The 16,067-nt window shown below is 36.9% G+C and overlaps 1 protein-coding gene across 1 annotated transcript in view; it reads right to left on the reverse strand.

Annotated features, from left to right (window-relative positions):
• Positions 1 to 4,460: 4,460 nt before the first annotated feature.
• TRIM24 (tripartite motif containing 24) overlaps positions 4,461 to 16,067 on the reverse strand; it is a 142,391-nt gene continuing 130,784 nt past the window's right edge. Inside the window, exons 16-20 of the mRNA XM_056124004.1 lie at positions 12,244 to 12,569; positions 11,553 to 11,685; positions 10,986 to 11,060; positions 9,402 to 9,551; positions 4,461 to 8,419 (exon numbers count right to left, since the gene is read on the reverse strand). Coding sequence (XP_055979979.1) covers positions 8,210 to 8,419; positions 9,402 to 9,551; positions 10,986 to 11,060; positions 11,553 to 11,685; positions 12,244 to 12,569 — 894 coding nt within the window. The 3' untranslated portion in view covers positions 4,461 to 8,209. The remainder of the gene's footprint in view (positions 8,420 to 9,401; positions 9,552 to 10,985; positions 11,061 to 11,552; positions 11,686 to 12,243; positions 12,570 to 16,067) is intronic.

Raw genomic sequence — 16,067 nt, forward strand, 5'->3', positions numbered from 1 at the left:
AAGAAATCTACAAAAGCAAAACAACACAACAACCCTATTAAAAAATAGGGGTGGAGGGAAGTCGACTCTGGTGGTGGGATTGGTGTTGAAATGTTATGTGCCTAAAATTCAACTATCAACAATTTTGTAAATCACAGTTCTTTAATTAAAAAAAAATTTGGCAAAAAAGACGTCATGAGAACATCTTTTTTTAGGGTGAATAGACTTGAAACCACTTTGCTAACTGTACACTATAGAGCATGTTACTTATGAGTCTCCAAAATGATATAGTAATAAAAATAAAAGTAAAGCAATAAAAAACAAAAAGCAAAAGCAAAAATGGGAGAAAGAGATGAACAGAAACTTTCTCCAAAAAAGACATACTGATGACCAAAAGGTTTATGGAAAAATGTTCTACAACATTTATCAGGAGTGCTGTATCAGGAAAATGCAAATCAAAACAATGAGAGATCATCTCACAACTAGTGAGATGAAACACATCGCAAAAAACAAAAACCAGTGCTGGCACAGATGTGTGGAAAAGAGGACTCTCATCCACTGTTCGTGGGAATATCAGCTGGTATAACCATTTTGGGAAAATAATATGGCACTTCTCAAAAAACCAGGAACTGAGCAATTCCTACTCTGGATATCTACCCCAAGTACCCAAAAACTCAATTTAGAAAAAAAATCTAGACCCCTATGTTCGTTGCAGCACTACTCATAATAACCAAAATCTGAAAACAACCCAAGTTTCCAAGAACAGATGACTGAATAAAGTAACTATATTACACCTACACAATGGAATACCATTCGCCTGTAATAAAAAATGAGATGTGCTTATTACATGGACGGATCTGGGAAGTATCATGCTGAATGAAGCTAGTCAGAAGGAAAGAATACAGAATGATCTCATGCAAGTGATAAAGAATCACTGTAGGGGAATAATAACAGCTGATAGGCAACAGAAACTGAACACATCTCTAGTAGAAAATTTACTACAGGAAAAGGAATGGGGGGAAAGAGGAAACACTAGGTCAATGGTGGAGGGAAGCAGATACTCTGGTGTGCTGCTATAATATTTCTGTATGAAACCCTACTAATAACAGTAATGAGCTTGTAAACCAGTGCCCCCCCCCAAAAAAAAAACCCACAACACAAAACAACCTCAATAGAAGGTCTGAAGAGCAAAATAAATAACAGCAGCTGAGGAAAACATTGGTGAGCTCCAAAATGAGATATAGTTAAGTCTCTAGAAAACAAGAGATGGGAAAAATGCCTGGGAAGAAAAAAACAGCACATCAGAGACTATGGGATGAGTTCAAGACAACAATATAAGGGTCCTCAGATTCCCCATGGAACAGGAAGGTGAATTTGATGAAGAACCACCAATGAAAGAATACTAGAGAAGAATTTCCCAGAGTTGAGTTGGCACCAAGATTCAAGAGGTAGAAAGCTACAATCACTGGGCTTGGCATTTTCCTTGCACATGGCCTACCTGGGTTTGGTCTCTGGCATTCCATATGGTCTCCTGAGACTGCCAGGAGTAATTCTCGAATACAGAACCAGGAGTAACTCCTAAGTATAGCGGTGCGTGGCCCTAAAAGCCAAAAGACAAAGCCCTTCCTAAAAACAACCTCCTCCCCTCACCCAACAACACAAATCAACACAAAACAAAAAGGTCGGAAGGGCCCCAGCAGAAATAGATTCAAATAGAAAAACTTCAAGGCACATTGTACTCAGAATGACAAGTCAGTAAAAAGCAGTATCAGCTTGTTCTTCAAGCCTGTGTTCTCTTGAACACACACTTCTCTATCTCTACCCCAAAATATTTCTAACTAAGTTTCAATAAAACTATCTTGGCGGGGCAGGGAGAGAAAGAAAGCACAATATCAACAAAAGAACAAAGGAAAAGGGTCTGAAGAAAAAGTCTAAGATTTACAGCAGAAACGAGACTCTGAGCCAAAAGAATGTGATGGGATATAGAAAATAAAAAAAACACACAAAAACCCCAACCCCAGCAACGAAATAAACACCTCATCAATAGTTTATGGACTGGAGTGACAGTACTGAAGGTAGGACGCTTGCCATGCAAATGGCTGACCAGGGATCAATCCCTGGTATCCCATCTGGTCCCCTGAGCCCCACCAGAAGTGAGTCCTGAGTACAACGCCAGGAGTAAGCCGAGTACACTGGGTGTGGTCCCAAAAGTGGAATAGGCACTAATGAAACAGATTTCTAGGCATAATATGGAACCCCTGCTGCTAACTAAAAAAAAAAGAAAAAAGAAAAAGAACTCTTGCTCCTTTAGACCTGAGACTGTCCCCAAATGTCAAGTCCACTTGGTTCTAAATGTGACGAACATGTCCTGCCTTTCACTCCATTTTGCGGTTCTCTGGACCCTTAGAAACAGAAACTGTTTGTACTTCATAAAGTGTCAATGAAGCCTGCATCACATAAAATCTTCTGAAGTCAGTTTAGCAGCTTTGCCGAGCCATCTTGTTCTAATATTAGAAAATTTAAGCCTAGGTTATTTTTGGGACAAAGAAATCTGGGTTACAAACTTGCAAACGTAGAGTAAGCCAACAAGTACACCCCAAGTCATAAGCAAAAAAATCCCAAAGCAGCTGTTTATAATTAAAATCAAAGGAAAAGGATTGAAAACCAAGTCAACAAAGCTGATGCTCAAGCGCCTTCCAAAGGTTTTCACGAACTCCCAATATCTATGTGAGGATTCAGCACAATGCTGCCCAGAATATGATAAGTTGATAGAAATTAATACAAGCTCGACACTAAACCTTTTATTATCTACCTTACCGGTTTTATATACCTTGTTTTACAACTACTGGTCATCAATAGAAATGGAAGCCAACAAATCTTAAAGTCACTTACCTTAAAGAACTTTATTTGGATTTGTTCCATGACATATGAAAATAAACAAGAATAGTTGAGTATTGGATAACAAAATCTCCACTTATTTAGCCTACTCTTCTCAGGGAAGAGAAGGGAAAGTCACTCAGTGCCCCTGCAAAGCAAACCACAACAATCCCCCTCCCACCCCCAAATCTTGGATTGTTCCAGCAGGCCCTGGAGATGGGAGTGTAGTGTATTTTAGGAAAACACCTTTCAAGCATGTTTTTAATGGCAAAAATACTTTTGTACTACAAATCCCAAACCTTTGTTTTACACTTCTGTATGCTGGGCTTTCTTAACACATGCTACTAGTAAATCCATAAAAAACCCTATCGGAAAACAACCTTAGTGAAGCGTGGGTGCTGCCAGCCCATGGGGCTGCTTCTTCCACCTTCTCAGGCTGCCAGCCTTTCTTTAAGGACAGTCAGTTATTACTTCTCAAATCAGTACAAACTCAAGTGTAACACATCTTATCCCAACTTATCCACATCACCACCCCACAAGCTGACCGAAGCAACTGGGTTTCTGTCACTGGCAATGGAAAGGCTCCTGATAAAACATTAGAGAACATGAACAAAGAATTCACACTCCCAAGTAGTCTGTTAGAGGGCAGTTTTGAAAATCTTCCATTCCACCAGTTGTTTTCTTCAAATTAAAAAAAAAAAAAACCACACACACATTTGAAAAGGTGGTAAAAAAGATTTTTGGGGACTGGAGCAATAGCACAGCAGGTAGGGCGGTTACCTTGCATGCAGCCAACCTGGGTTTGATCCCCAGCATCCCATATGGTCCCGAGTACCGCCAGGAGTAATTCCTGAGTGCATGAGCCAGGAGTAACCCCTGTGCATTGCTGGGTATGACCCAAAAAGCAAAAAACAAATAAATAAATCAATCTTTGGATAAATGTTAACCTTGTTTTTTTCTACGGTAATAAAAACTCACTATGCTCTTTAGTTCATTATTATTATAAGTTTTGGGTTTGAGTTTATGATTAAGGCCATAACCAAGTTTGGTCATGCAAAGTGCCTTAAGCCAAGTTTTGTACTATCTCTCTGGCTCCTTAGTCTATCAAAAACCTCATTGAAGAATCAAACACGGGATGTATCGAAGTGGTAGACTGTATGCATCCCTTATATGAAATCCTGTTTCAGCCACTCAGTACCACCCATGCCTCATTATCCATAAAATAGTAAGAATGACTTCATTTTTATAGTCATTAATTACTGAGAATCAAAATTTTCTAAACTATACAAGTGAACTTAATATAGGTGTAACTTCTAAAGTCAGCCAAGTAGCATTTTCCATGTTATCTTTGTATTTTTAGATAATGTGGAGTGTGTAAAATCTGTTATTAAAAACATTTATCACCCTCTCCCTTTTTATTCAACTAGTTTTTGCATTTTTAAGTATAAAAGCATGTTACGAATAAAGCCCTATAATTTATGGACTAGTTAACATAATTCTTATATCCAATTTAATAAGGGGCCATGCGAAGACAGTGGAGACATACTGAATGAGATACTAGAATTTTTTTTCATTAGAAATTCCTTGTTGTAAAATATTCAGAGTAAAAATCCAAAGCTAATTTTTATTAAAATCAAAGCACCAGTTGTTTCCTTCAAATTAAAAAAAAGAATACCACACACACACACACGCACACGCACACACAACAGACTACTGCCTCAGATATCCTTCACAATAAGCAAAACCTGATGGAGAAAAATCTTGTGATCTGACTGGTCAGTACTGCTCTCTCTCAAGATTGGAGGACTTGAAGTAGGACTTGAGTAATTCACACCCAAGGGTGTGCGAATGTATGCTTTAAAAGGCATCAACTATTTATTTACGTGGTCACAAAACAGTTAACAATAACAACATAATTATTTAAAAGATGAGGCTCTATTTTAATAAAAAAAAAAACTAGAGATGTTTGATCCCATGATGTGTCTATAATTTTAATGGCCAATCAGATCATGTGATTTTTCTCATTTACAACAAATACAGGCAAACCAAAATGAGTACAGATTCAATTCAAGTCTTTTGCTCATTTGTAGTGGCTAACTTTTAGGCTTCATATTAATTTTTGGTTTGGGCCTTAGGAAAAAGGAGAGTTCCTCCTTTTGGTGTCTAACCTGTCTCTCCATGGAACCCAAATCTAGAAATTTAAGCATAGCCATAGCATAGGAATTTGAAACAAATTCATAAGCACAAGTGCAGCAATCAACGGAACTCAACCTCTTGAAAGCACTTCTCAGAAACATCTACACTACTCTGGTAGTAAAATGTGGAGTCTATTCTTTAGTGTATGGGGGAGATAATCTATCATGATTGTTTCTTTTTAGAACTTCCACTTTCCTATCCTCTATTCAGAATAGGGACTGTCCAAAGGACAAAACATCTGCATTGTCAGATTCTGATGTACAAATACATTGTGAATTTAATATAGTATGTCTCAGCCCATTTGCACTTCCACAACCACAAAAAAAAATCACTATGACTTGTTTTTCTTTATTGCTAAAAACATTAGAAGCTTAGCACCAGAGAAAGCTTTTAGTAACTGAACTGGTCTCCTCTGACCAGAAGTGTGATCTCATGATCACATCTTGCAGCTATGACATTGGGCTCTTGATTCCTAATTAGAGGGAATTCAGAGGCAAACTGTATTAAATTTAGGTCAAGGTAGCTGGGACTGCATTGAACTTTGGGAGGAAGTATGGGATTCAACTAGGTTCATAACAGAGCTCATTTCTATTAAAATTGAAGGACTGGGGCTAGAGAAGTAATACAGTGGATAAGGTGCTTGCCTTGATGAAGCCAAGCTGTGTTTGGTCATGGCACCCTTTAAAAACACATTTTTTTAAAAAAATTGAATCACCATGAGATAGCCCATGACAAAGCTGTTCATGATTGGGTTTCAGTCATACAGCATGGCGCCCTTTATGGTCCCCTGGGCACCAACAAGAATGATTCCCAAGCAAAGAGCCAGGAGGAAACACAGCTAATACGAATCCAAAACAAAATAAAACAAACTGAAGGAAAAAGACACAGCTGAGTTCCACCTAAGCATAAAGATACTTGTTAATATGCTCACTTGACTCTAAAGACCACTAATAAAAGGCCACTTCAGATAGAACACTTGCAATGCCTGGGACTTATTCCTGACTCTCTATTCAATGGTCACTGTTGGTGGTCCCTCAGGGGATCAAACATTGAACCAGGTATTGAACCAGGGTTGGCTCATGCAAGGCAGATGCTTCTCTCTGGCCCTAGCTGACAATCACTTTTAACATGACTATTTAGTCATACATGATATTCTCTACTGCCTTTCATTCACAAAAAGAGAAACACTGTTTGAAAAGACGAATATGGCACTGACTATAACAGTTAAAAGTTGTGGGTATGTATTAGAAATTCTGGCTCAAAATTTAGAGAATTATTTTTTTCCCTGTTAGATATAACTTCCCTTTGTAATCATCTTCAAAGTTTATCTCTGCTGCTCTGTTTTAACTCAGGAGTCAAATATGAAATAACAGGATAGTAGTATTCTATAATACCAATAATAAACTTTTTAGCAAATGCTCCATAGGTTGCTAGCTTTTAAAATGCTGTAGTAAAAAAAAAAAAAAAACAATTTAATGGTACATACACCATTATCAAGATTTGGTCTAACAGTTTTTGGTTAATGTAAAGCATATTTAAAATGACAAATACATTACCTTATAATATTTGGAAAAATAATCAAGACTTTTCAATTACTAATTTATAACTGGCGTATTATGGATAATCTAAAGATAACACAGAGTGTAGCAATCTATTAGGTTATTTTCTCTTAATTTCTAGTAATAGCCAAGATCCAATATACCAGGTTCAGTATATTTTCAAATTATTTATCTTAAGAAGTAATACCATGTGGATAAAAGTCCTCCACAGTAATTCATGAGCTGTATATCCAAAGAATAACATTCTTTCAAGTGGGCTATACTTTTATTCTAATAGCCTAAAGAGAAAATTTTCATCAGCCAATTAATGTTTTACAAATAAAGGTTTCCTTTGGAAGACTAAACTCCATTTGTTAATATTTGTCAAGTATCAGATTAGCAAATGGCACAAAGATTTTTTCCTATCTAAATCTAAATTGTCTTTTATATTGAACAAGACAAAGGAATCAAAGGAATGAATTAGTTAAACTAACTAGGTCGAGCACACTAAGAATATGCCTGTCTTCAGAAGATAGGTCTTTCACATTCCTACTGGGAAAATGAAAATGAAAGTCATATCAAAGATCCAATGTGAAGTTCGGACTCTTAAAAAACAAATTAAATACTTCAGAAAAAAATAAATTTCCACTATAATTCCCTCTAATTGTCTGTTCTTCAATCCCACAACACATATTTTATTTCAAAATGTAAAGATAGATGAAAACCACAAAAAAGCAGGACCTTCCAGGGGAACTTCTATTTAATCCCAAGTAGGGCATATAATGAAGAATCTACATCAAATATTGTGAGTGCTGATGTACTTCATGTTTTGAGCTATTCCATTAAAAACCATACTGCAAATAATGAATCATATTATAAAAGGATCACCTGCACAGTTGAAAAAACAAACCACATATAGATACAGTTAAACCAAATGTATACAACTTACTTCCTCAGTGGAAGACAGAGTTGAAATGTATGGAAACTGGCCTTCTAAACCTGCTGTATCAAACACCTCTATTAACAACAAAAACCAAAGACAAAAATCAAGTATTTGTTTTCCTGTTTCTTTTTTAACACAGTTGCCATCTTGTATGATATACAATTAGGTGCCTTCTTAATAGCATCTAATCTGCTTTTGTGTTGCACCTGCCAGCATTCAGGCTGGAACTGAATTACCACTGTGTTCAGGAAGCACTACTCTTGAGGGTAGTACACCTGATTCCCAGGTAGGCCATCATGAATGGATGGCGGTATTTTCTAAACACTGATTAATGCATACATCCAAACCACATTAAAAGTTCAACTTAGAGTCTACTTCATTCTAAAGTAGTTATCACCCAAGACTGCAGTTTTGATATCCAAGAAATGGAAAGAATTAAGAATGCCTTTTTATTTGCTGTTGACAATTCAATTTCTTTTCCTTCCTGCTTTTTTTTTTGATTTTTAATAAAAAAGGTGAAAAGAAACAGTTAAGGAAATCAAAATCTAATAAACACAAAATAAAAATCAGAGTGGTCACAAACTCTTCTTTGTAATGATGTTAAATTACTAACAATTTTTCTTTTTTTAACAAAACAAAAAAAAATCTAAAAACCAGCACAACCCAACAGCACTGCTTATTTAAGCAACTGGCGTTCATCAATGCTTTTGAGGCGTTTCTTCCGGGGCTGTACAAAGTCATCATCTGAGTCATCACTAAATTTATGATCTTCTGATTCATTTCTGAAGTCTAGTTTAGGAAACCTTTTTTCTGGATATAGGTTCTTTAGAAGTTCTTCAAAATAGCTTTCAAGTTTTATACCAGCATTGGCTACTTCTGAATCAGGCTGTTGAATAAAAATAAAAATATGAGTTAAAAAAGAAACATCCTTTAGTTAGTAAAAGTAGTCACTAGCATCAGACTACTCCACAGATCGCTTCTAAGGTTAGAGAGAAATATTTTCTTTTCTTTTTTGAGGGAGTGGTAAGGGGTGGGGTGGTTGGGAGGTTGGGGGACCATATGGGATGCTGGGGATCGAACCCAGATCGGCTGTGTGCAAGGCAAGCACTTTAGCTGATGTACTATCTCTCTGGCCCCTCACCATAAAAAAAAACTTTTAATATATAAATGGGCAAGGTCTTCCTCTCTTATTACCCAACAGTCTGGAACTTCTGTAATTATATGTTGGCATGGATCTTTTTTCTTTTAAAATACAAAAATCTTAATATATAAAATGAGAAAAATACATAAAGGAAACACAAATGTCCATTAATACATTTTGAAGGCACATAACATGATCTTCTTTAAGAATGACTTCAAAATTAAGATTTCTGAAAGCTGAGTTAGCATTATTAAAATTAAAATCCTCCTCAATCGATTAGTATAAAAGACAACAGACATTTAAGTTGAGGAGTTAGATTATGTTTTCACACAAATGCTTCAAGTTTGAGCTGCTTTTGATTTTACAAATAGGTAATTTGGTACTTATATAAAAATTTCCTTTCCTCCTTTCCTTTCCCTATCATTTATATTCACTCTAACACATCTTCAGTAAACAGATATATAACACACTATCCTCAGAGACTGCTTTTATAAAAAGTATATTAAAAACAAAAAAAATTCCCAATTCTCACTTTTTATTTTTTAAAATGTTAACGTTGTATCTGAAAGCTTCTACCATCTTTTACAGGGTATCTTTTATATGTATGCCCTTATAAAATTTATTATGCATACACTTAATTATAAGCACAGATATCTTGAACTCCTCATAGGTTGATAATGTGCTTGGTTTCCTCTACTAATACTGTTATTTGAATTTTTCTTCTCACCTCATTAAATTCAGCACAGTTTCGAAAAATCAATCTAAAATCAGCAATAAAATCTTCAGGCTTTGTATACAGGGAATTATCTTCATGTAGCCTTTTCTTGATGGTTGACAAGTCCATTGGATTTTTAATTATTTTGTAATAATCAGGCACCTTTTAAAATAAAATAAATTAGAAACAAATAACTATGTAAATTTAGTCGGAAACAAATTTTACAAAATATCTAAAATTCAGATTGTTCATATTACTTTATGTGCTACTCATTCATGTCAATACGTAAACCTGTTTAAGATTTATAAATGACTATAGCTTTCTACACATTGACATGTTTCCAAAATTTTTAATAAATTTTTAATTAAAAAGTTATTCCTCCTCTAAAACCTTGTCTAAGCTCCATTGAGACAAAAAAAAAAAAATTATTAGAAAGAGGATTACTCGAGAGTAACACTCCTAGAAAGATTCCACATGTTTTTCTTTTAAAAAGAATAGGGTTTTGAATCTGGATTTGCTCCTGAGTAAATTACTTAACTCTTTCAAACCTTAGTTGTTTCCTATTTCAATAGGGATAATCTTACCAATTTCACAGCATTTTGTAAAGACTGAATAAGATGGTAAGTACTAGGAAAAAGGGTGCTATTTTGTTGTTGTTATTAATAAATGTAATAAATGTAATTCAGCCAAGATTATAAAATGCACCAGATTCTAGTTTAAGTTTTTATGCTGATATAGCTGTAATTAGTCTTACCAGCCTCTTCTTAACCTGCTTGACCTCTTTGGTTACAAAAGACCCTACCCCTCTTAAAAACAAGGTTTTCTCTTTTACTCTTTCAACTTTTCAAAATATGGTCTCAAGAAAATGGTATTTATCAATATTTACTAAAGCCATTTTCTTCTAATCTCGCATTCAATATTAAAATTTATCACATTATCATACTAGAATAAATCTTTAGAATTGTAAAGAAATTTCAGCTGTCAGAGAACGGAATGTATTGAGAAGACCCTCTCTAGTAACTCCAAAGTTACTCAACGAAGTCGCGTCAGACTTTCATAATGTGTGTGTATGAGGCATGATCTATGCAGCCCCAACCTTCTCCCCACCTCGCCTTCCTCTATTATTAAAGTCTACTAACTGCTGGCTGGGACCAGGAAATAAAAAATAGGTACAGAGAACTGCGAGGTGCTTTATGTCAAATGTAAAGTTTTACTAATAGCTTAGAAATATATACCTAAAACACAGGCATAAAAATTATCTGTGTTTGGAGGATCCTCCCAGGAGGGGAAATGCATGTTGAAAGTAGGCTATGGACTGAACATGATTGCCACTCAGTGCCTCTTTTGCAGACCACGGCACCCAAAAGGAGAGAGAGAACAAAGGGGAATGCCCTGCCACAGAGGCAGGGTGGGAGGGGGGGTGGGGGGAAATGGGTACTGGTGGAGGGATGGGTATTTGATCATTGTATGACCGAAACTCAGGCACAAAGATTTGTAAATCTACAACTGTACCTCATGGTGCTTCACTAATAAAAAAAAAAAAAAAAGAAAAAAAAAAGAAAAAAAATGCACAAAATGACATTAATACATACTTACAGTTAGTGGAACTGGGTCTTGAAAAGCCAGGCTCATTTCATGACAATAAAGAAATAGAAGTAGGCGTTCACACTTCTAAACAAAAAGATAAAGAATGTAGTAAGATAATGGAACTTGTAGCTCATTTAATACTGTTCTAAGAGTCAAAGTAGAACAAAATTAGAAAAACTAATTTTTACAAGAAAATCACTATTTAGTTTTGATGCATATAATCATTCATTATATTATATTCACAGTTGTATGTGATGTAACAGCATATTCTTGAAATTAAGGGGGGGAAGCAATAGCACTAAAAACTCATGTCAAGTCTTTAAAAGACCTTTCCTATGAAATCTAATGGTCCAATCATGTTCTCATTTTGTGCTTAGGGATTGACCCCAGTAAATACTGAGATTGTGAGGATATGCTCGAGTCCCTTATTGCATGTAAAGTTCCATTAGTCACTTAATAATTTACTCAAGATATTTTACTTCATCTTTTGTCATAGAGAGGTGTGCAATGCATCTAGTAATAGAAAAACAAACTAGAAAACAGGAAAAAAAATTCACACTTATGCACACAACTTACCCTTTTATCTATTGGTGTTAACTTAGTAAGACCTTCATTTTTCTTTTTTTCTGAGTTGTGACTAGGAGCATCACAATCATATTCAACTTCTGGTTTAGATAAGTCGCGACAGAAAGTGCATATCCACTCTCCACTGTTGGGGGATAAAATACTTCTGAGTTCCCAATGTGTTTTATTTCTTTTTACCAAGTACTTCTCTTTTAGATCTCATGTAGAATATTTAAAGTGAATTTTAATCACCGAGTACTTAATCACTGAGTACCAGTGGCCTATAAGGCACCATGCCGAGAACTTACAAAAGAAAATATAAAGGGCAGAAGTGGTAAATACTAATAAAAAGTGTCCATTTCATCTATGTATTTCATGTCTCCTCTAGATAAAAATACACATTAATCTATGTGATGAGGCAAGCTTCACATCTTTCCATGATGATTCAGGAAAAAAAAAACAACAACACACCTTTGGTACTCTTAACTTAAAAACGACAGTCATTAAAGAACTAAGAGCGCCATACAATCAGAATCATCTCAAGGATATGAGATGAACTCTATGTTGAAGGTTTTGAAGTATGCACTTCTGCCAAGCAGACTGTTAGGTTTTTGCAAAGGTTTTATATTACAGTGGTGATTTAAAAAAAATGCTGTTATTTATAGTGAAAGAACGTGAGAGAGGGAAGCAGTATTTATCATACCTTGGAAAATTTGCCAAAGTAGGCACATGACAAGAAAGATGGAATACTTTGGGACACTTTTCACAGCATAGGAGCTCCCCTCCATTCTGACACACTGCACACCAGTCCTCATTGGGGTCATCCTCTTTCCTCGTCTCCCCATGAAGGGGGGACTTCTGAGAGGCAGCCAACCACTCAGGCTTTCCATTCGAGGAATTTTCCTGGTGAAGTCCAGGCTGATCTCCTGTGCTGTCAGGTGCATCTGATCTCAGGACGGATTCATCAGAGGCCGAGTTCTGATTGCTATTTAGGAGGAGGGAGGTGAGTATACTTCTTGGATAGCTGGTCTGCAAGGGAAGAGTTTTATAGTTTACTATTTCTTATTCACTTACATATTTATTACGGCAATACAACTACAATCTTGGTCTGTAGACTGCTTTTTCATGGGCATCTATCTGGCTGCTTTAAAAAGAAGTCTTTGAATGTGTTTGAGAACATTATGTTTACTGCTCTTACTGAGTTGCTACAGGTAAAGCAGACATAAACCTCAGTCTGCTGAAAACTACCATCAACAAGCTGAAGACAGCAATGGGGATGGTAGAGGAAATCTGAACCTGGCAAGAGCGACAGAACTGGGAGGGGGTCAGTGAGATGGCTCAAGGGGCTAGAGCGCAGGCTCTGCAAGGAGGAGGCCAGGGCTCAATCCCTGGCACTGATCGGTCCTTGAGAAGCACTGAAGTTGTAAAGTAGGCCTTGGGCACCTCTGGGTAAGGTAAACTCATTGAAACAATAAATAAACAAATAAAAGATCAGATAGGTAGTATCAAAGTCAACCACACAAATTTTAGTTCCTAGACCCTAAAAATGATTTTGCAAGGTTTTTACATCACTTGTAGAAAAGTGTACTGATTTTATTCATAGGAGCTTTACATGCCTAGGAATTTAAATTTTATACTGGAGACCAAGATGTCAGAAATTTTAAAGCAGTCTGATACGTTTCCCCGTATCTGCAATTTCTCCAGGAATTGGTTTCCTTCCACATGAACAGAGGATATGAAATCCATAGGCCTGTCTACAATGTTCCAGTCACAGTGAACTGTTTGATATGCTCAGTGACAGAAAGATGTCCAGGGTGAGTTCCCATCTTATACCCCAAAATGCTGGGATAAGTTCTGGCTACCACCGATACTAAACTGGATCAAACAGGTTGAAACATAAATGGGCCCAAGTGACTGCTTAATATTCAAGTGTCAAGGGGGCTTGGTAGTCAGTTGGTGGCTTTAAAAGCATCCAGGGTAAATTTGAAGCTTTGAACTTATTCCTGGTACTAAGGCCTGAGCTTGAGGAGATTCTGACAGCTTGTTGGTCCTGGAGCGTGGGAAGGGGTAGAGGGGGAGAAGTATTTGGGCATTTATTTAAACATTTTGGGGCAGTGGAGCAATAGTACAGCGGGGAAGGCATTTGCCTTGCACGTGGCCAACCTGCGTTCAATCCTCAGCATCCCATATGGTCCCCTGAGCACCACCAGGAGTAATTTCTGAATGGAGAACCAAGAATAAACCCTGAGCATTGCTGGATATGACCCAAAAAAAACAAACAAAAAAAAGTTTTTTAAACATTTGGTGATGTTTTTGTGGTCAGAAATAGAGCAATGGTACTATTGCACATACCAATTAATTTTGTATATACCAATCAATCTATATGCCAATTGACTTTTGTAATACCAATTAATCTATTTTTGAATTACCTTTGTTACATCAACTTTGTTTAAAGCTGCAATTGGAGGCCAGCCACACATTCTAGGGGAAAAGGGAGCTCAGATAGGATGGGAGAAGCATGCTGAAAGTAGACTACAGACCAAACATGATTGCCACTCAATGCCTCTTTGGCAAACCACAACACCCAAAAGGAGAGAGAGAACAAAAGGGAATGCCCTGCCACAGAGGCAGGGTGGGATGGGGGGTGGGAGGGATACTGGGACCCGTGGTGATGGAAAATGGGCACTGGTGGAGGGATGGGTGTTGGGTGTTTCACTAATAAAAATTAAAAAAAATAAACCAACATTTAAATAAAATCAGTAGCTAAAAGAAACCTTAAAAAAAAATAAAGCTGCAGTTTCTAAGAAAACATTGATTGGAAGCAATAGTTCTTTTTCTGCTGCTTCTAATATTCCTAAATAACAGTATATACTATTTTTCTCTTGGGTTTTTTTTTTAAAAAAAGATATTTAAAAGATATTTTCTTTTCTTTCTTTTTTTTAAAAAAAGAGAAGCAAGGTAGTTTTTATTGAATGAAACTCACTTGGAGGAGGAGTCTTGGCTCATCTTGGCCAAGACTCAGAGATTATAAAATCCAGCTCCCGGACGAGACCAGTGCAGTCTCCTGCCCCTGCGCCTGGCTGTTCCTCGCCGGGGTCCCTTGGAGGGGAGCGGATTGAGCTTTCCTCCCTGCCCCGACCAGGGCTCCGGCAGCATTCCCGGCCGCGCAACATCTTATCAGGACATCTTTTTATGACATCTTATTATCTCATTCCTACTTTGGACAAACTTGCAGGCTATCGAATGTAGCCTGCCCACAGGGCAGAGTCTGGCAAACTCCACGTGGCGTACCAAATATGCCAGATACCAGTAACAATGATGGGTCTCATTCTAAAGAGCCTTGAATATAATCTCAGGGCTAGGATGAAGGAGACGTTACTGGGGCCTGCTCGAGGCAATCAACGAATAACAGGATGATGAATGAAAAAAAAAAAAAAGAAACTCACTTGAACGTGGGAAGAGTAAAAGTGGAATATGTGTTCATGAGAGAGACTTCTCCAGAGTGGAAAAAGTGACAAACCTATACATTCTACACTATAGAAAATTGCTTTTTTCTTCTTAAATCTAATCCCTCAACATACACTCTCTCGTCTCTCTCTCTCTCTCTCTCTCTCACACACATACATACACACACGTGCGCATTTTCCATTCATGTAATACCACTAACATATCACTATGTAATACCACTAACATATCACTGAAGCGCTGGATTGCTCAGTTGATAGGAATCAATATAACTATGGCTAGTGACTATTCCAAACCTTCAGATTATTGTACTGGTTAAAGACCCCTGAAAAATTCATTTTTTAGTTACATGCCTATTTAGGTTGTATCCTGAATATATCCACCTACTTTTTAGTTTACATGTAAACTCATGTTTACATAATTACAACAATACATTAATCGCATAACTATAGGATACACTATGTCTAGATTTTAACTTTTTATTTTACAGTTCATCCAACAAGTATTCGAATGTATTACTTCTGTAGGCACCCATCTTTATATTTTACAATCACCAGCAAGTTATAAAATGCTTTCTGTTTTGGAAGAAGAGCTTCCTGGGCAGTGCTCGAGCTCTCCAGGACCAGTCACCTGTGCTTAGGGTTCATGGTACTGGGCATGAAACTGAAAGACACGCACTCTAATACCAAGTGCTATCTCCCTAGACCCAGGCGCTTCTGATACTATCAAAACTGTCTTTCTCCCTTTGTAACATTCCTATGGAGGGTATAGTAGGGGGGTATACTGAGAACTTGGCTTTGCTTCTTTTAATTCTCATTTAAAAAAAATTTTTAGGTGATACCCTGACTTTAAAATTTCTGGAGGGGTCATACCAAGCTGTGCTCAGGGCTTACTCCTCTGCCCTCAGGAATCACTTCTGGTGGGCTTGGGGGACTATAGGGAATGCTCGGGATCAAACCTGAGTCAGCAGTATGCAAGACAAATGCCCTCCCTGCTGTACTATTGCTGTGGCCCTGGCCCTAAATTTTAAACTTCAAATGAGCTCTTTACATTAAATAGGAG

Source organism: Sorex fumeus, unplaced genomic scaffold (genome assembly GCF_029834395.1).
Source record: "Sorex fumeus unplaced genomic scaffold, SorFum_2.1 ptg000048l, whole genome shotgun sequence".
NCBI classification, from domain to species: Eukaryota; Metazoa; Chordata; class Mammalia; order Eulipotyphla; family Soricidae; genus Sorex; species Sorex fumeus.